Source organism: Anomaloglossus baeobatrachus, chromosome 11, assembly GCF_048569485.1.
Source record: "Anomaloglossus baeobatrachus isolate aAnoBae1 chromosome 11, aAnoBae1.hap1, whole genome shotgun sequence".
Lineage (NCBI taxonomy): Eukaryota > Metazoa > Chordata > Amphibia > Anura > Aromobatidae > Anomaloglossus > Anomaloglossus baeobatrachus.
In genome coordinates this window covers 12,419,578-12,436,526 of record NC_134363.1, presented here as the reverse complement: position 1 = coordinate 12,436,526, position 16,949 = coordinate 12,419,578, and the positions used below count along the sequence as shown (strand labels likewise).

The window sequence follows — 16,949 nt, the reverse complement described above, 5'->3', positions numbered from 1 at the left end:
ATCACCCGATGGGGCTCCTCTTGCCACGAGAACTGTCTGAAGACTATTCAACCCATCCGACGACCTCCGGTTCCAGAGTCCCTACCGGGACTGCCCTCGGCCTATTGGTCCTTCGCGGACGTCTTTGATAAAAAGGAGTCAGAGATACTGCCGCCACATCGTCCTTACGATTGTGCCATCAACCTGCTCCCGGGAACTACACCACCTCGAGGACGGATATATCCGCTGTCTCCTGCCGAAACAAGGGCCATGTCTACCTACATCACAGAGAACCTGGCAAGGGGATTCATTCGGAGATCCTCCTCTCCTGCTGGAGCAGGCTTCTTCTTCGTTAAGAAGAAAGAGGGCGACCTACGCCCATGCATTGACTACCGGGGATTGAACCAAATCACCGTGAAAAATAAATACCCCCTGCCGCTCATCCCCGAATTGTTTGATCGGCTTAGAAGAGCTCGTGTGTTTACCAAATTGGATCTTCGGGGTGCCTACAACCTGGTCTGCATCCGCTCTGGGGACGAATGGAAGACCGCGTTCAATACTCGCGATGGGCACTATGAATACTGTGTGATGCCCTTCGGCCTGTGTAACGCACCAGCAGTCTTTCAGGAATTGGTGAACGACGTGTTCCGGGACCTTCTCTACATCTGTGTGGTGGTGTATCTTGATGACATCCTGGTCTTTTCTCCGGATCTCCAGACCCACAGAGAGAACGTGCAGCTGGTACTACAAAGACTGAGGGAAAATCGTCTGTACGCCAAGTACGAGAAGTGCGTCTTCGAGCAGTCTTCTCTTCCCTTCCTGGGTTACGTAATCTCCGATACCGGACTGCAGATGGATCCGGAGAAGGTCTCTTCCATTCTCAACTGGCCCCCTCCTTCTGGACTGAAGGCAATCCAACGCTTTCTGGGATTCGCAAACTATTACCGTCAGTTCATCCCTCACTTCTCGGCTCTGACTGCACCTCTCTCCGCCTTGACCAAGAAGGGGGCTAATCCAAAGGACTGGTAACCTGCGGCCGACGCCGCATTTGGCTCTCTGAAGCGGGCATTTCCTTCCTCCCCTGTGCTCCACTGTCCGGAGTTAAACCGACAGTTCACCTTGGAGGTGGATGCCTCCTCCTCGGGAGCCGGAGCAGTGCTCATGCAGAAGTCCTCCTCCGGGAAGATGGTGACTTGCGTTTTTTTCTCCAAGAGCTTCTCAGCGCCTGAACGCAACTACACCATCGGTGACCGAGAGCTATTGGCAGTCAAACTGGCTCTGGAGGAATGGCGCTACCTTCTGGAGGGAGCAGTGTACCCCGTGATCATTTACACGGACCACAAGAACCTGGAATACCTGCGGTCCGCTCAGCGACTGAACCCACGGCAAGCCAGGTGGTCCTTGTTCTTTGCCAGGTTCGATTTCCAGCTCCATTTCCGACCTGCGGACAAGAATGTACGCGCAGATGCCTTGTCCAGGTCATTCATGCCCATGGAGCAGGAGGAGGAGACATCCCAGCCCATCATCTGCCCTAGTAAGATCATTCCGGTGGCCCCTGTCACCCTGGCCCAGATACCGCCCGGGAAGACCTATGTCTCTAAGACTGACAGGCAAAAAGTGTTGCACTGGGGCCATGCCTCGAAAACAGCCGGCCATGCTGGTCAGAAAAGAACATGGAGTACGATTGTACGTCATTACTGGTGGCCATCCCTTCGTACGGACGTCGCTTCTTTTGTCTCAGCCTGTTCCTCTTGTGCCAGGAACAAGACGCCCAAACATCTGCCATATGGCCGTCTTCTGCCTCTGCCTATACCCACGGTTCCGTGGCAACACATTGCAATGGACTTCATTACGGACTTGCCCCTGTCCTCCGGACACACAGTCATATGGGTCGGGGTGGATCGGTTCTCCAAAATGGCTCATTTCGTCCCTATGGCTGGACTGCCCTCAGCCCAGGAACTCGCTGACGCCTACATACAGCACATCTTCCGGTTGCATGGCTTTCCATCACACATTGTGTCCGACAGAGGAACTCAGTTCACCTCCCGCTTCTGGAGGGCTCTCTGCAAACATCTGGGAGTGACTCTGGACTTTTCTTCAGCCTACCATCCTCAGTCGAATGGCCAAGTGGATTGAGTCAATCAGATCTTGACCTCCTTCTTACGTCACTACGTCAACGCCCATCATGACGACTGGTCCACGCTTCTTCCTTGGGCTGAATTCTCCCATAACCACCACGTCAGTGAGTCCTCCTCCAGCTCTCCCTTCCATGTTGTTTACGGACTTCAGCCTTCCGTCCCATTACCTGTATCCGCTTCCTCGGATGTCCCTGCTGCTGATGCTGTAGCCCGTGACTTTGCAACAATTTGGGACTCTGTCAAGGCGTCCCTTGGACGTGCTTCCCTGCGGATGAAGAGACACGCAGACAAGAGGCGTTTGGATCCTCCGTGTTTCTCTCCAGGAGATCTCGTCTGGCTTGCTTCCAAGTACGTCCGATTGAAGCTACCATCATACAAGCTGGGTCCTCGCTACATCGGGCCGTTTAAAGTCCTCTGCAGAATAAATGAGGTCTCCTACAAGCTGCAGCTCCCGGCCACGATGAGGATACTCAACTCCTTCCACGTCTCCCTGCTCAAGCCGGTTGTCCTTGGTCCCTTCTCCGCTGCTGCCAGTTCGGCTCCTCCTCCTATCGCTGATGATGACATCTATGCGGTAAGGGATATTGTGGCCATGAAAACTGTACGGGGCCGACAGTTCTTCCTGGTGGACTGGGCAGGGTATGGTCCTGAGGATAGGTCCTGGGAACCCCGGGAGAATGTGGGTACTTCCTGTCCCGGTTGCGGGGAGGGGGGCATGGGGGGGGGTACTGTCACGCTCTCCGGGTCCCCTGCTCTGCTCCCCGGCTCATCTGCCACGCTCCCCGGCTTCCCTGCTTCGCTCCCCGGCTCCTCTGTCAGGCGTCCCCCGCTCCACGGTCTCCAGCCTCCATCACCTGCAGTCCCCAGGCGGCCCGGTCCCCGCTCCCGGCGCCCGTCGGCTACTCAGCCCCAGCCCGGCTCTCCTGCTTCCTGCTCACCACTCCCTGCCCTGGCTTCTGGCACCCGGGCCTCGCGCATGCGCATTAGGGCGCGCGCGCGGTCATTGACCCTCTCTTAAAGGGCCAGCGTCCACTGACAGGAAATTGAACACACAGGTACAGGGTATAAAGGGGTTTAATGTCCAAGTGGGCGGGGCCTGTTCTTCGTGTTTCCTAAGCTAGGAGTCAGGTCTCTTTGTGTCTCTGTGATATACTTACCTATCTCTCTTCTAGAGCCGCTCCTGCTTCACCATCCGGTCCTGCCGATTCCCGAACCCCGAACGCTGACTATCTGCCATCCCGTCAGTCCGTACCATCTCTGATCCCTGTGGTGACCCGTCCTCTCGCTCCATCGGTTCCGGACTCTGCCTGACAACATCTCGGCCTCCGAACCTGAGCTCCGTCACCCGGACTACCATCAGTGACTCTGTGGTCCCAGGGACTTCTCCATTCCACTCTTTTGCACAGACTGTCCTGCTACCCGTAGTGCACCGGCTACCGGACCCCTTGCCTTCATTAAGGTGTTCGGCAAAGTGGATCCACCTCCTGGGTCTGCCCGTCCACCTGGCCCTAACAGTATTCTACCTTCAACGTAAATATAAACATTAGAATACGAATGACTGTTTTCTTCAATTTCCAAATTATTTCTGTATCTAATTCTCAAAAAAAAAGTATCTGCTGTTGTGGTTTCACCCAGCTCCGGCCTGGTCATGTTAGGGGTTAATTCTTCCCTGCCTCACTCTGATTACCGGGACACTATATCCTGGTGCTGTACCTCCAGTTCAGTGCCAGTAATAGTTTATGCTCTGCAGCGTGATTTACTGGCTCTGGTGAGTTTTCCGATCTGTCCTGCTTTCCTGCTACCTGGTTCTGACTTGTACCCTCCTCCATCGTCCGTCTGTCCCGGTCCCTGATCACCCGCTCCTGTCTACTATGTATCCTTTCCTGTCTGTCTTATCCCAATGTAGACCTTTTTGTCCTCCTCCCTTGATTGTACTTGAACTTCCCGGCATCTGACCTGTATCCACGTTCCTAACCCCGACCTCCATCTTTCCCTTTGGTTGTATCTGTGACTTCCTGGCTTCTGACCTGTATCTACATTCCTGACTCCAGCCTCCATCTCTCCCTTCTGCTGTATCTGTGACTTCCTGGCTTCTGACCCTTTGCTATCACCTGACCACGATTTGTCTATCCCTATGCTATTAACGAGATCTCCTGCTGGTGACCCAGTATTCTGACTACTCTATTGCCCTCTGGTGGTTTACTTGCTAATTTCACTCTGAAGTTACATTGCTTGTAGCTTCAGCATCTCCTAGTGCAGTGTGACACCAACTTTTTTATATATTTTACTAGAGGATAAAATTAAAATAATTTGTAATATGTTTACAATTAGGTAAATAATTGACTTTACATTTAGATCTAGATACGGAAGTTTTGGTTCTTAGTTGTTACTCTACATTTATGTCACACATTGTAGGAGGAGTGAAAGCTGCCGCTGCTCTCTGACATCCTCTGAGTGTCAATTGTGTCTCAAGGAAGTGACCGCTTCTTGGCCTAAGTGGCATCACATATACCCCAAGAGACCCGGTACCAACACAGCAGGAATGATGCCGGTTCGGCGGCGGGCTGTGAGGCATGGGCATCCTGAAAATGTCGGCAGTGCAGGGTTCAAATAATGGCGCCCAGAGGTGGCGCGTGCACAGATGCAGCTCTCAGCTCAAGATCTCACTTGCGAATGCTGCACTGCTTCCGGCCCATTCATCTCCCAGCAGTGGAATTAAGGAAAATGGTGCCCGGATGTGGCGTGTGTGCAGATTAGATCTTGGCTTGTCGTTAAGCCAATAGCTCAATCTGTACACGTGCCGACTCCGGGCACCATTTCTTTGAAGCCCACACCGCCGACAGTTTCTGTAAGTTGCCTACCTCACGACAACTGGGACACCCGCCCGTCTCTGCACCGCCTGCAGCATTGCCCTACTCCACCACAGCCCCTGCCTCCTGTGACCCTCCCATCCACCCCCAGTAAGAGACCACCAGATTGTAAGACGAACCCCATTTTTTTTTCACCTTTTTTTCCTCTTAATTTTGGGTGCGTCTTATAATCCGGTGTCTCTTATAAACCGAAAATGCAGTACTCACCCAGTCCACCGGTCAGCCCTCCCGCCATTCCTCCGACACCTTTGATCATTCCTCCTTTGAAAAAAAAGGAAAAACTGAGCATATTTAAATAATTTAAACAAAAATTATGTTTTTGCACTTGAATATTTTTAAAATTAGTATCAATCAACAATCGAGACATCTGCAACATTTTATTGTTTGTTAACTTCTAGAAGTTTTCCCAAATAGCAAATGATGGAACTTGTGCAAAACGTCAGGAACAGACGTATCCATAGTGTATCAGGACCGATGTCTTACAGATCCCTCCTGGCTAGAGCTTAATAATACGATCATACACATGAGGTACCATACACCGGTCAGGATACAATCATCAAGTAAGTTTACCTGCTTTTCCGAGCAGATTTTCTCCAGTATCTGAAAAAATATTGTATAAAGTTAGAAACTTTTCTCATACTTATACATATGTATTCATATTCAAGTTTCCCTCCAAAAATAACATAACCTAGCATGATTTTACAAGATTTTTGGAGAATGCTTGCAACATAAGCCCTACCCCAAAAAGTAAGCCCTAGTTGCAATTAGGACTGGCATTGTGGCTGTGTGTATTTAAATACATGTGTATGTGTATGTGTATGTGTATGTGCAGTGTGTGTATATACATGTGTATGTAGATGTGTATATAGATGTGTATGTAGATGTGTATGTAGATGTGTATGTGCAGTGTGTGTATATACATGTGTATGTAGATGTGTATGTGCAGTGTGTGTATATACATGTGTATGTAGATGTGTATATAGATGTGTGTGTATGTGCAGTGTGCATTTACATGTGTATGTAGATGTGTATATAGATGTGTATGTAGATGTGAATATAGATGTGTGTGTGTATGTGCAGTGTGTATGTATATATATATATATATATATATATACACACACTGCACATACACACACACAAATATATGTGTATGTAGATATGTATAAAGATGTGTATGTGCAGTGTGTGTATATACATGTGTATGTAGATGTGTATATAGATGTGTGTGTGTGTATGTGCAGTGTGTATATATATATATATATATATATATATGTGTGTATGTAGATGTGTGTATATAGATGTGTGTGTATGTGCAGTGTGTGTATATATATATATATATATATATATATATACAGTTAGGTCCAGAAATATTTGGACAGTGACACAAGTTTTGTTATTTTAGCTGTATACAAAAACATGTTCAGAAATACAATTCTATATATAATATGGGCTGAAAGTGCACACTCCCAGCTGCAATATGAGAGTTTTCACATCCAAATCGGAGAAAGGGTTTAGGAATCATAGCTCTGTAATGCATAGCCTCCTCTTTTTCAAGGGACCAAAAGTAATTGGACAAGGGACTCTAAGGGCTGCAATTAACTCTGAAGGTGTCTCCCTCATTAACCTGTAATCAATGAAGTAGTTAAAAGGTCTGGGGTTGATTACAGGTGTGTGGTTTTGCATTTGGAAGCTGTTGCTGTGACCAGACAACATGCGGTCTAAGGAACTCTCAATTGAGGTGAAGCAGAACATCCTGAGGCTGAAAAAAAGGAAAAAATCCATCAGAGAGATAGCAGACATGCTTGGAGTAGCAAAATCAACAGTCGGGTACATTCTGAGAAAAAAGGAATTGACTGGTGAGCTTGGGAACTCAAAAAGGCCTGGGCGTCCACGGATGACAACAGTGGTGGATGATCGCCGCATACTTTCTTTGGTGAAGAAGAACCCGTTCACAACATCAACTGAAGTCCAGAACACTCTCAGTGAAGTAGGTGTATCTGTCTCTAAGTCAACAGTAAAGAGAAGACTCCATGAAAGTAAATACAAACGGTTCACATCTAGATGCAAACCATTCATCAATTCCAAAAATAGACAGGCCAGAGTTAAATTTGCTGAAAAACACCTCATGAAGCCAGCTCAGTTCTGGAAAAGTATTCTATGGACAGATGAGACAAAGATCAACCTGTACCAGAATGATGGGAAGAAAAAAGTTTGGAGAAGAAAGGGAACGGCACATGATCCAAGGCACACCACATCCTCTGTAAAACATGGTGGAGGCCACGTGATGGCACGGGCATGCATGGCTTTCAATGGCACTGGGTCACTTGTGTTTATTGATGACATAACAGCAGACAAGAGTAGCCGGATGAATTCTGAAGTGTACCGGGATATACTTTCAGCCCAGATTCAGCCAAATGCCGCAAAGTTGATCGGACGGCGCTTCATAGTACAGATGGACAATGACCCCAAGCATACAGCCAAAGCTACCCAGGAGTTCATGAGTGCAAAAAAGTGGAACATTCTGCAATGGCCAAGTCAATCACCAGATCTTAACCCAATTGAGCATGCATTTCACTTGCTCAAATCCAGACTTAAGACGGAAAGACCCACAAACAAGCAAGACCTGAAGGCTGCGGCTGTAAAGGCCTGGCAAAGCATTAAGAAGGAGGAAACCCAGCGTTTGGTGATGTCCATGGGTTCCAGACTTAAGGCAGTGATTGCCTCCAAAGGATTCGCAACAAAATATTGAAAATAAAAATATTTTGTTTGGGTTTGGTTTATTTGTCCAATTACTTTTGACCTCCTAAAATGTGGAGTGTTTGTAAAGAAATGTGACAATTCCTACAATTTCTATCAGATATTTTTGTTCAAACCTTCAAATTAAACGTTACAATCTGCACTTGAATTCTGTTGTAGAGGTTTCATTTCAAATCCAATGTGGTGGCATGCAGAGCCCAACTCGCCAAAATTGTGTCACTGGCCAAACATTTCTGGACCTAACTGTATATAGTGTGTGTGTAGGAATGTGCACAGTATGTGTACCATATGTATACAGTATGTGTGTGTATGTATGTCTACAGTATGGGTATCATATATATGTATACAGTATGTGTATGTATATCTACAGTATGGGTACCTGTTACATCTCGTGGCTCTCCTGAGGCAAGGACTGAGGCAGTCTCCCATTCCTTGCCTGCCACGAGCACTCCTGCTCAGCAGCGCCGAAGGTCTGCCAGACTGCGCAGTGTGCAGGAGATGCCTTCTCAGAGAGGCAGCAGAAGGGTGACACCTAGTGGTTCTCCTGTTACAAGGAGTGAAGCGGTCTCCCATTCCTGGCCTGCCGCAGACTCTCCTGCTCAGCGGCCCCGAAGGTCTGCGAGGCTGCGCAATGTGCAGAGGTTTACTGCTCAGGGAAGCAGTGAGACTCCTGTTATCTCTACACATTATGAGACCGAGGATCCCGCCTCTATTTCCCAGAGGCAGGAAGATGAGCATGTGCAATGCGTGGTGGGTCCTGATTCGCTCACTGACGTCACACGGCTTGATGACAAGGCTGGTGACGTGGTGAATCCTGACTGGCCAGGCTGGGACGTCGTGGACCCTGATTGGGTCAAGTCCGTCATCTCCGCCTCGCGCCCGCCCTCGGGTGGAGCTGCACCTCCTTAAAAGCTCCCCCTGCCATCATGGCGGTGCGCGACCGTCCTTCTATGTTTGGATGTCTGGCAGCGTGCTGCCACGCCACTGCTCAGGCATTATCCTCTTCTGTGGGCTTGGCCCTTGCTGCTTAGGCAGCACCTGGTTTGCAGGCCGTGTTCCTGCCTTGCTGCTCCGGCAGTACCCCCGTCAACAGGCCGTGTTCCTGTCCCAGGTGAGCTCCTCAAGTCTCCATTGGACTCACCTGGTTATTGAAAGCACACGTGCGTGGGCACCTCTGTGCTACCCTCGTGCCATATTCTCGTGACTTCCACTGGCACACGTGCGTGGGCACCTCTGTGCTTCCCCGTGCAACAGGTACACCGAGCCGTGAGATCTGTGCCACACAACCCTCAGGGGTTAGGGCAGATCGGTGTACATAGATCGTCTGTGACATTCCAGACGATCGCTAGCAGCAACCCGCTCACTCTTCACCCACCATAGCGGCGGTCCCTTACACCGCACAGTGGACCTTGACCGGCGGAAGCAGTCCATTTCCCATCTTGGCACGCTTCCCCGGGTCCCCCTCGTAACAGGTACCATATATATGTATACAGTATGTGTGTATGTGTACAGTATGTATATATAACAGAAGACAGAGGAAAGCTGAACACGCCCAACAATGTGAGTCACCATGTATCCATGTAGTGCACGGTGACAAATATGATAAAGGGTGCTTCCTTGCACCGGAAACAGGTCAAGGCTACTAGGTCTATGTATGTACTGTATACAGTATGTGTGTATGTATGTGTGTATGTGTATAATATGTGTGCATGTATGCATGTATACAGTATGTGTGTATGTGTACAGTATGTGTGTGTACTGTATGTGTGTATGTACTGTATGTGTACAGTATATGTATGTGTACAGTATGTGTGTATGTGTACAGTATGTGTGTATGTATGTATACAATATGTGTGTGTATGTACTGTTTTTGTACAGTATGTGTATGTATACAGTATGTGTGTGTATGTGTATAGTATGTGTGTATGTATGTATATAGTATGTGTGTGTATGTGTGTAGTATGTGTGTATTTATGTTTCAGTATGTGTACAGTATGTGTGCATGTTCTGTATGTGCACAGTATGTGTATGTATACAGTATGTGTGTATGTATACAGTATGTGTGTATGTGTACACTGTGTGTATGTATACAGTATATGTGCATGTGTACTGTATGTATACAGTATGTGTATGTAGTATGTGTACAGTATGTGTAGTGTGTGTATACAGTATATGTGTGTGTTCACAATATTTGTGCATTGTATACTCAAGAAATCTTTCTTACTTGGAGGGAGCCATACTGCTGGTCCCTGACTCAGACACTGCAGAACTGTGGACACAAAATTAAGATTAGAAGAGGTTAGATATTTTTCCCTGCCAGTATGTATCACATATCATGTATACCAGGCTGCGGAAATAACCTTTAGGGTATGTGCCCACGATCAGGAGCCGCTGTGTTCAGAATGCAGCGGGTCCTGACCAGGGGGGGATGCACGAGTCTCCTCCGCAGGTGACCGCAGGAGAACGCAGCTGCTCGTACCCAAGTTCAGGGTTCAGTGCACTGCGGTCTCTCGCTTCTGTTCTCCCTAGGGAGGACGCAGGCATTTCCGCAGCAAACAATTGACATGTTGCGGGCTGGAAACATGCACCGCAGGTCAGTGTTTGCTGTGGACAAACAAGCACAGTGGGCACGGGATTTCTAGGAATCCATCGACTGTGCTTGTCCTGTACAACGCTGACGTATGCTGCATCCAAAATGCTGCAAACACTGATCGTGGGCACACACCCTTATCTCGAATTCTGAAACATATTAAAAAAAAACTGGCGACATTTTTTGGTTCCCAAGCAAAACATCACTGGTTGGAATTGAGGAGACCTTGAAGAAGATTTCCCAAGAAAAGAGGAGGATTCTTTGTAAAATGAAGGCAGTCTCATACTCAAATATGTAATGGATGGAGAGATATAGAGCCTGAAATTCAAAAGTTTAAAACGTGGTTACCCTTGTGTTTGTCACCATAGTGACTGAATACCACATACAAGGGAGAAATACCACCATACCACGACCAGACCACATATTACCACCACATAGCATGGTGGCTCAGTGGTTAGAACTGTATGGTTGCCCTGATGGGGACAGTGTTGAAAATGTATGTAAGGCCCCTTCACACGTCCATGAAAAAACACGCACGTGTGTTACGTCCGTTTTTCGGGTCCATTTTCCGTTTTTGTGTCCTTTTTTTGTGTCCGTGTGCCATCTGTGTGAATGCCGTATGTTAGCCGTGTGTGCATGTTGGTTGTCCGTTTATGCGTGAGAGAAATAACTGACATGTGTATGTGTTGTCCGTGTGAATTTATGCGTGTTTGTGATGCACAATGTCGTAGATACATACCCGCTGACAGCAGACAGAATCGCGCGTACAGAATGAACTGGGGTGAACTTCACCCGACTTCATTGTCATACCGCGGCTCTGTCTGTGTCGCGTCCTGATTAGCGGTCACCCGTGAAGGACTCACCGGTGACCGCTAATCACCAGAGTGACTGAATGGAGTACCCCTCTCTCATACTCACCGTTCCCCGATCACCGGCGCGACGCTGCACGGCTGTTCACTAAACTCCGGCTGCTTTTCCTCTTTTGAAAAAGCCGGCCGCTCATTAAACAATCTCGTATTCCCTGCTTTCCCCGCCCACCGGCGCCTATGATTGGTTGCAGTGAGACACGCCCCCCACGCTGATTGACAACTGTCTCACTGCAACCAATCACAGCCGCCGGGGTCGGGACTATACTGTGCAGTTAAAAAAATAAATAAATAATTAAAAAAAAAACGACGTGCGGTTCCCCCCCCATTTTAATACCAGCCAGGGTAAAGTCACACGGCTGAAGGCTGGTATTGTCAGGAAGGGGAGCTCCACATTATGGGTAGCCCCCCAGCCTAACAATATCAGCCAGCAGCCGCCCAGAATGGCCGTATCCATTAGATGTGACTGTTCTGGGACTCTACCCGGCACTTCCCGATTGGCCCTGGTGCGTTGGCAATCGGGGTAATAAGGAGTTAATGGCAGCCCATAGCTGCCACTAAATCCTAGATTAATTATGTCAGGCGTCTCCCCAAGATACCTTCCATGATTAATCTGTAAGTTACAGTTAAAAAACAGACACACCCTTAAATTCCTTTATTAGAAATAAAAAACACTAACAAATTCCCTCGTCAACAATTTATTAACCCCAACAAAGCCCTCCATGTCCGGCGTAATCCACGGACCTCCAGTGTCGCATCTAGCTCTGCTGCATGAAGGTGACAGGAGCTGCAGAAGACACCGCCGCTCCTGTCAGCTCCACGCAGCAAATGAGGTGAGTAGCGCGATCAGCTGAGCTGTCACTGAGGTTACTCGCGGCCACCACTGGATCCAGCGGTGGCCGCGATTAACCTCAGTGACAGCTCAGCTGATCGCGCTACTCACCTCATTTTCTGCGTGGAGCTGACAGGAGCGGCAGTGTCTTCTGCAGCTCCTGTCACCTTCATGCAGCAGAGCTGGATGCGACACTGGAGGTCCGTGGATTACGCCGGACATGGAGGGCTTTGTTGGGGTTAATAAATTGTTGACGAGGGAATTTGTTAGTGTTTTTTATTTCCAATAAAGGATTTTTCAGGTGTGTCTGTTTTTTAACTGTAACCTACAGATTAATCGTCTCTCGGGGAGACGCCTGACATGATTAATCTAGGACTTATTGGCAGCTATGGGCTGCCATTAACTCCTTATTACCCCGATTGCCAACGCACCAGGGCCAATCGGGAAGAGCCGGGTAGAGTCCCAGAACAGTCGCATCTAATGGATGCGGCCATTCTGGGCGGCTGCTGGCTGATATTGTTAGGCTGGGGGGCTCCCCATAACGTGGTGCTCCCCTTCCTGACAATACCAGCCTTTAGCCGTGTGACTTTACCCTGGCTGGTATCAAAATGGGGGGGGAACGCACGTCAGTTTTTTTTAATTATTTATTTATTTTTTTAACTGCACAGTATAGTCCCACCCCCGGCGGCTGTGATTGGTTGCAGTGAGACAGTTGTCAATCAGCGTGGGGGCGTGTCTAACTGCAACCAATCATAGGCATCGGTGGGCGGGGAAAGCAGGGAATACGAGATTGTTTAATGAGCGGCCGGCTTTTTCAAAAGAGGAAAAGCCGCCGGAGTTTAGAGAACAGCCGTGCAGCACCGCGCCGGTGATTGGGGATCAGTAAGTATGAGAGAGGGGGGAGACTGACTGACAGACAGCGAGAGAGGGACAGACAAGACAGAGAGAGACCGACAGACAGACAGAGAGATCGACCGACGGACTGAGGGAGATTGACCGACATAGACAGGAAAAGAAAAAATGACCGACATCGCTAGAAAAAAACACAAAACGTACACGGAGCATACAGAGATGCATCCATGTCACGTATTGTGCGCACATAACCATTGACTTTCATGGTGTCTGCGTGTGCGTGTTCCGTGCAGAAAACGGACATGCTTCCGTGCAAAACAGAAACACATACGGATCACGGACACGGACACACGGCCATTATGAAATAATGCATGTGTGCCCTCAAACATAGATTAACATTGGTGCACATTTGGCCGTGTCTCCGGTACATACGGAAACGGACCAAACACGCACGTGTTTCACGGACGTGTGAAGGGGGCCTAAAGCAGTATGGAATTAATAGCGCTATATAAGTGAATATATATTATTATTATATTACATAGTGACTGAATTATACATCATAAAAGGGAGAAATACCACCACACCATGACCAGCCCACATATTACCACCACATAGTGACTGAATTATACTATACTGATCATTAATAAAAACACAAAACTAATAATGCTAACATTATTACTAGTGACATTATACATAGAAGCTCTGTATATAGTGTTTAGTGTACAGTTAATACAGTTAACACTTGACACATTTTACACAGGAGCTCTGTATATAGTGTATAGTGTACAGGTAATACAATGATTACTTGAGACATTATACATAGGGGCTCTGTGTACAGTAAATATAAAGCAGTGTATTGTGTACAAGTAATACGGTAACTTACCAATGTTGTCTCTAGGTGAAGTCATTCATCTTCGCTTTTCCTCTTCATCCAGTACAGACCGCTATCACTTCTTCCAGCCAGGACTCGCTGTTGCAGAAAATAACATGCAGACATCTATAGCGGATCCCGTCTACTGCACATTCCCCACTTTTTTCCTGTTTCTACTCTGTGCCAGATGAAGAAAAAAGCAGCATAGTGCCGCCCTGCACAGTAACAGGACCTCTCTTGTGTCCATCCTTATGGAAAACAGTATCCTCAAAAGTAAATATATATTACAGTAGTAGTAATGTCCCCTAATTGGCCCCTACAGCAATTATGTCTCCCTCTTGTTACCATAAAGTAATTATCCATGTTCCTAATTCTGGGACTCATGTAGTAATTATGTCACTCATCCTGGTCCCTTCCTGTAATAAAGTCCCCCATCATGTAACAATTTGCTCTGTCCTGACCACCTTCTGTAAGAATGTCCCCATCTTGTAATAATCCCCCATCCTGGCGTCTTTATGTAGTAACATCCCCCATCCTGGTGTTCATAATGTTTTCTATCCTGGCCCCCATATAATCCTTCATCCTGGTCCCCTTATAATCCCCCATCTTGGTCCCCATATGTCATATATTCCTGGTTTCCATATAATCCCCAATCCTGGTCCTCTTATGTCTTCCATCCTCAATATAATCCCCCATTTGATACTTCATATGTCCTTTATCTTGGTCCACATATAATCTGCTATCCTGGTCACTATATGTCATCCATCCTGGTCCACATATATTCTCCCATCCTGGTCCTCATATTTCCTCCATCCTGATTCCCATATAATTACCCATCTTGGTTCCCATATAATCCCCCATTCTGTTCCTCTTATTTACTCCATCCTGGTCCCCATATAATCTCCCATCATGGTCCTCATATGTCATCAATCCTAGTTCCCATCTTGGATCTCACATGTTCTCCATCCTGATATCCATATAAACTCTCATCCTAGTTCCCATATTTCCTCCATCCTGGTCCCCAATATAATCCCTCATTTGGACCTCAAATTTCCTCTATCCTGGTCCACATATAATCCCCCAACCTGGTCACCATAAAATCCCCTATCCTGGTTCCCATATATCATTCATTCTGGTCCCCATATAATCGCACTTCCTGGTCCCCACATGTCAATCATCCTGGTCTTCATATAATCCGCATCCTGGTCCCCATATATTATCCATTCTAGTCCCCATCCCGGATCTCATATGTCCTCCATCCTGATATCCATATAATCCCCCATCCTGGTCACCATTTGTCCCCCATCCTGATCCTCATCTAATCCCCCATGCTGATCCCCATATAATCCCCATCCTGGTTCCAATATGTCATTCATGCTGGTTCTCTTACGTCCTCCATTCTGGTCCCCATACAATCTCCCATCTTGGTCCCCATATGTCATCCATCCTTACCCTAACATAATCCCCAATTCCGGCCCCCAGATGTCCTCCATCCTGATTTTCACATAATCCCTCATCCTTCTCCCCATATGTCATACATCCTGGTCCCCATATAATCCCTCATCTTGGTCCCCATATGGCATCCATCCTGGGCCCCATATGTACCCTGTATGGCAGGTCTTTTGCAATTATTTTTTTTTAAAATAAGATTCTTCTTACCCGTCCCCGGTCCAGCAGTGACTTCTTCTTGCTTTTGTGGTGTCAACAGGCCGGAACATAGCAGTGACGTCATACGCCAGCAACCAATGCGCTGACATAAGCTACCAGACTTTTATAACTATTGCAGTGCATGAAGGGTTACCTACACCGTAATATGTTTCATCTGAATGTGCGTCTGAGGACGGTGCGCTTCCAGAACCAGGTCGGGGGCTGCTCCTCGCTCGTCTGGGGATTCGACTGCAAGTTTAAAAATTGGTTCCCCCGAACCAGAGAGAATTGAGTGAATTCCCCCCCCTGTGTACATCTGTCCCTGCAGGAAGCTTCTGATCCCAACCTCATCTGATAACATAAGTAATAACTAGAAGATACAAATGTATTAATGCTCCATACCGGGGATCATCACCAGAAAAAGGGTCAGCAGAGCCATGTCCAAGTAGATTGCAGAGTCTGGAAAACATAAAGTACATGCACTGTATTTCTATATGTATAAGCTCAATGCCAGTCTGCAGCTGCAAAGAAAGTAAAGTTCTAGGATGCATAAAGGTATAAATATAATATAAAAGTGTAAGACATCATATTGCAGCCCAGGACAGCCGGAGCCCGACAAAGAAAGATATAGTCTGCAGTCATATTCTGTCTATACTCTAGGATATCCTAGACCTCCAGATTACTCCTGAAGGTGAAGATGCCGATGTCCCATGTCTTACTATTCTTGTAACCAAATCTAATCTGTTACCCTGCCAGGGAAGGAAGGAAGGGGCAGGAGTGTGATGGAAACACAGATTAAGACAAACAGAGGAAAACAAAACTTAGACACACTGCAAACTTACAGGAAAAAAGTAAGCAACTAAAGAGAAAAGCGGGAGCAGAAAGGCAGCAACAAAAAAGACAACAAGCATTACCCCTGTAGGTGAAGACGTCAGAGTCCCATGCCTTACTATTCTTGTTACCAGATGTAATATATCACCTCCCTCCAGGGAAGGAAGGGGCATGAGTGTGATGGAAACACATATTAAGACAGACAGAGGAAAACAAAACTTAGACCCACTACAAACTTACAGGAAAAAACAGTAAGCGACTAAGGAGAAAAGCAGGAGCAGAAAGGCAGTAACAAAAAAAGACAACAAACGTTACCCCTGAAGGTGGAGAGTCCCATGCCTTACTGTTCTTGTGATCAGATCGAATCTGTCACTTCTATCCCAGGGAAGGAAGGGGCATGAGTGTGATGGAAACAAACAGATTGCCATCTAAAACTCCTTACGTTGATAATCTTCATCAAGGACAAATTAAATAAGTAGTAACTCACCAATAAGACCTCAGTAGTCAGTGATGGCTCAAGCAAGAGTCCAGAAGTCAATGTGATGCGCTGTGAGTCCTTGAGATGAAATTTATAGAAAAGTGATTCCAAGGGATACAATGGACTGCACAACGTCAGCCAATAACTATACCATGAAAGAATAGTCTTATATATCCTTATATAACTTTAGGAACAAGGTGCTACAGTCCTCCAGCACAGAGTACACTGGTTCTCTTTG

At 47.2% G+C, this 16,949-nt stretch overlaps 1 protein-coding gene across 14 annotated transcripts in view; it reads right to left on the bottom strand.

Moving 5' to 3' along the window:
• Nucleotides 1–16,736, bottom strand: part of LOC142256749 (IgGFc-binding protein-like) — a 135,105-nt gene extending 118,369 nt beyond the window's left edge. For 8 of the 14 annotated variants that reach the window (XM_075328615.1, XM_075328618.1, XM_075328616.1 and 5 more), the window contains exons 1-5: nucleotides 16,721–16,736; nucleotides 15,805–15,861; nucleotides 9,969–10,013; nucleotides 5,558–5,587; nucleotides 5,195–5,248 (exon numbers count right to left, since the gene is read on the bottom strand). In XM_075328615.1, the coding sequence (XP_075184730.1) occupies nucleotides 5,195–5,248; nucleotides 5,558–5,587; nucleotides 9,969–10,013; nucleotides 15,805–15,841 (166 nt within the window). In that variant the 5' untranslated portion in view covers nucleotides 15,842–15,861; nucleotides 16,721–16,736. The remainder of the gene's footprint in view (nucleotides 1–5,194; nucleotides 5,249–5,557; nucleotides 5,588–9,968; nucleotides 10,014–15,804; nucleotides 15,862–16,720) is intronic. The other 6 variants (XM_075328612.1, XM_075328614.1, XM_075328613.1 and 3 more) reach the window with 1 other exon arrangement.
• Between the last annotated feature and the right edge of the window lie 213 nt (nucleotides 16,737–16,949).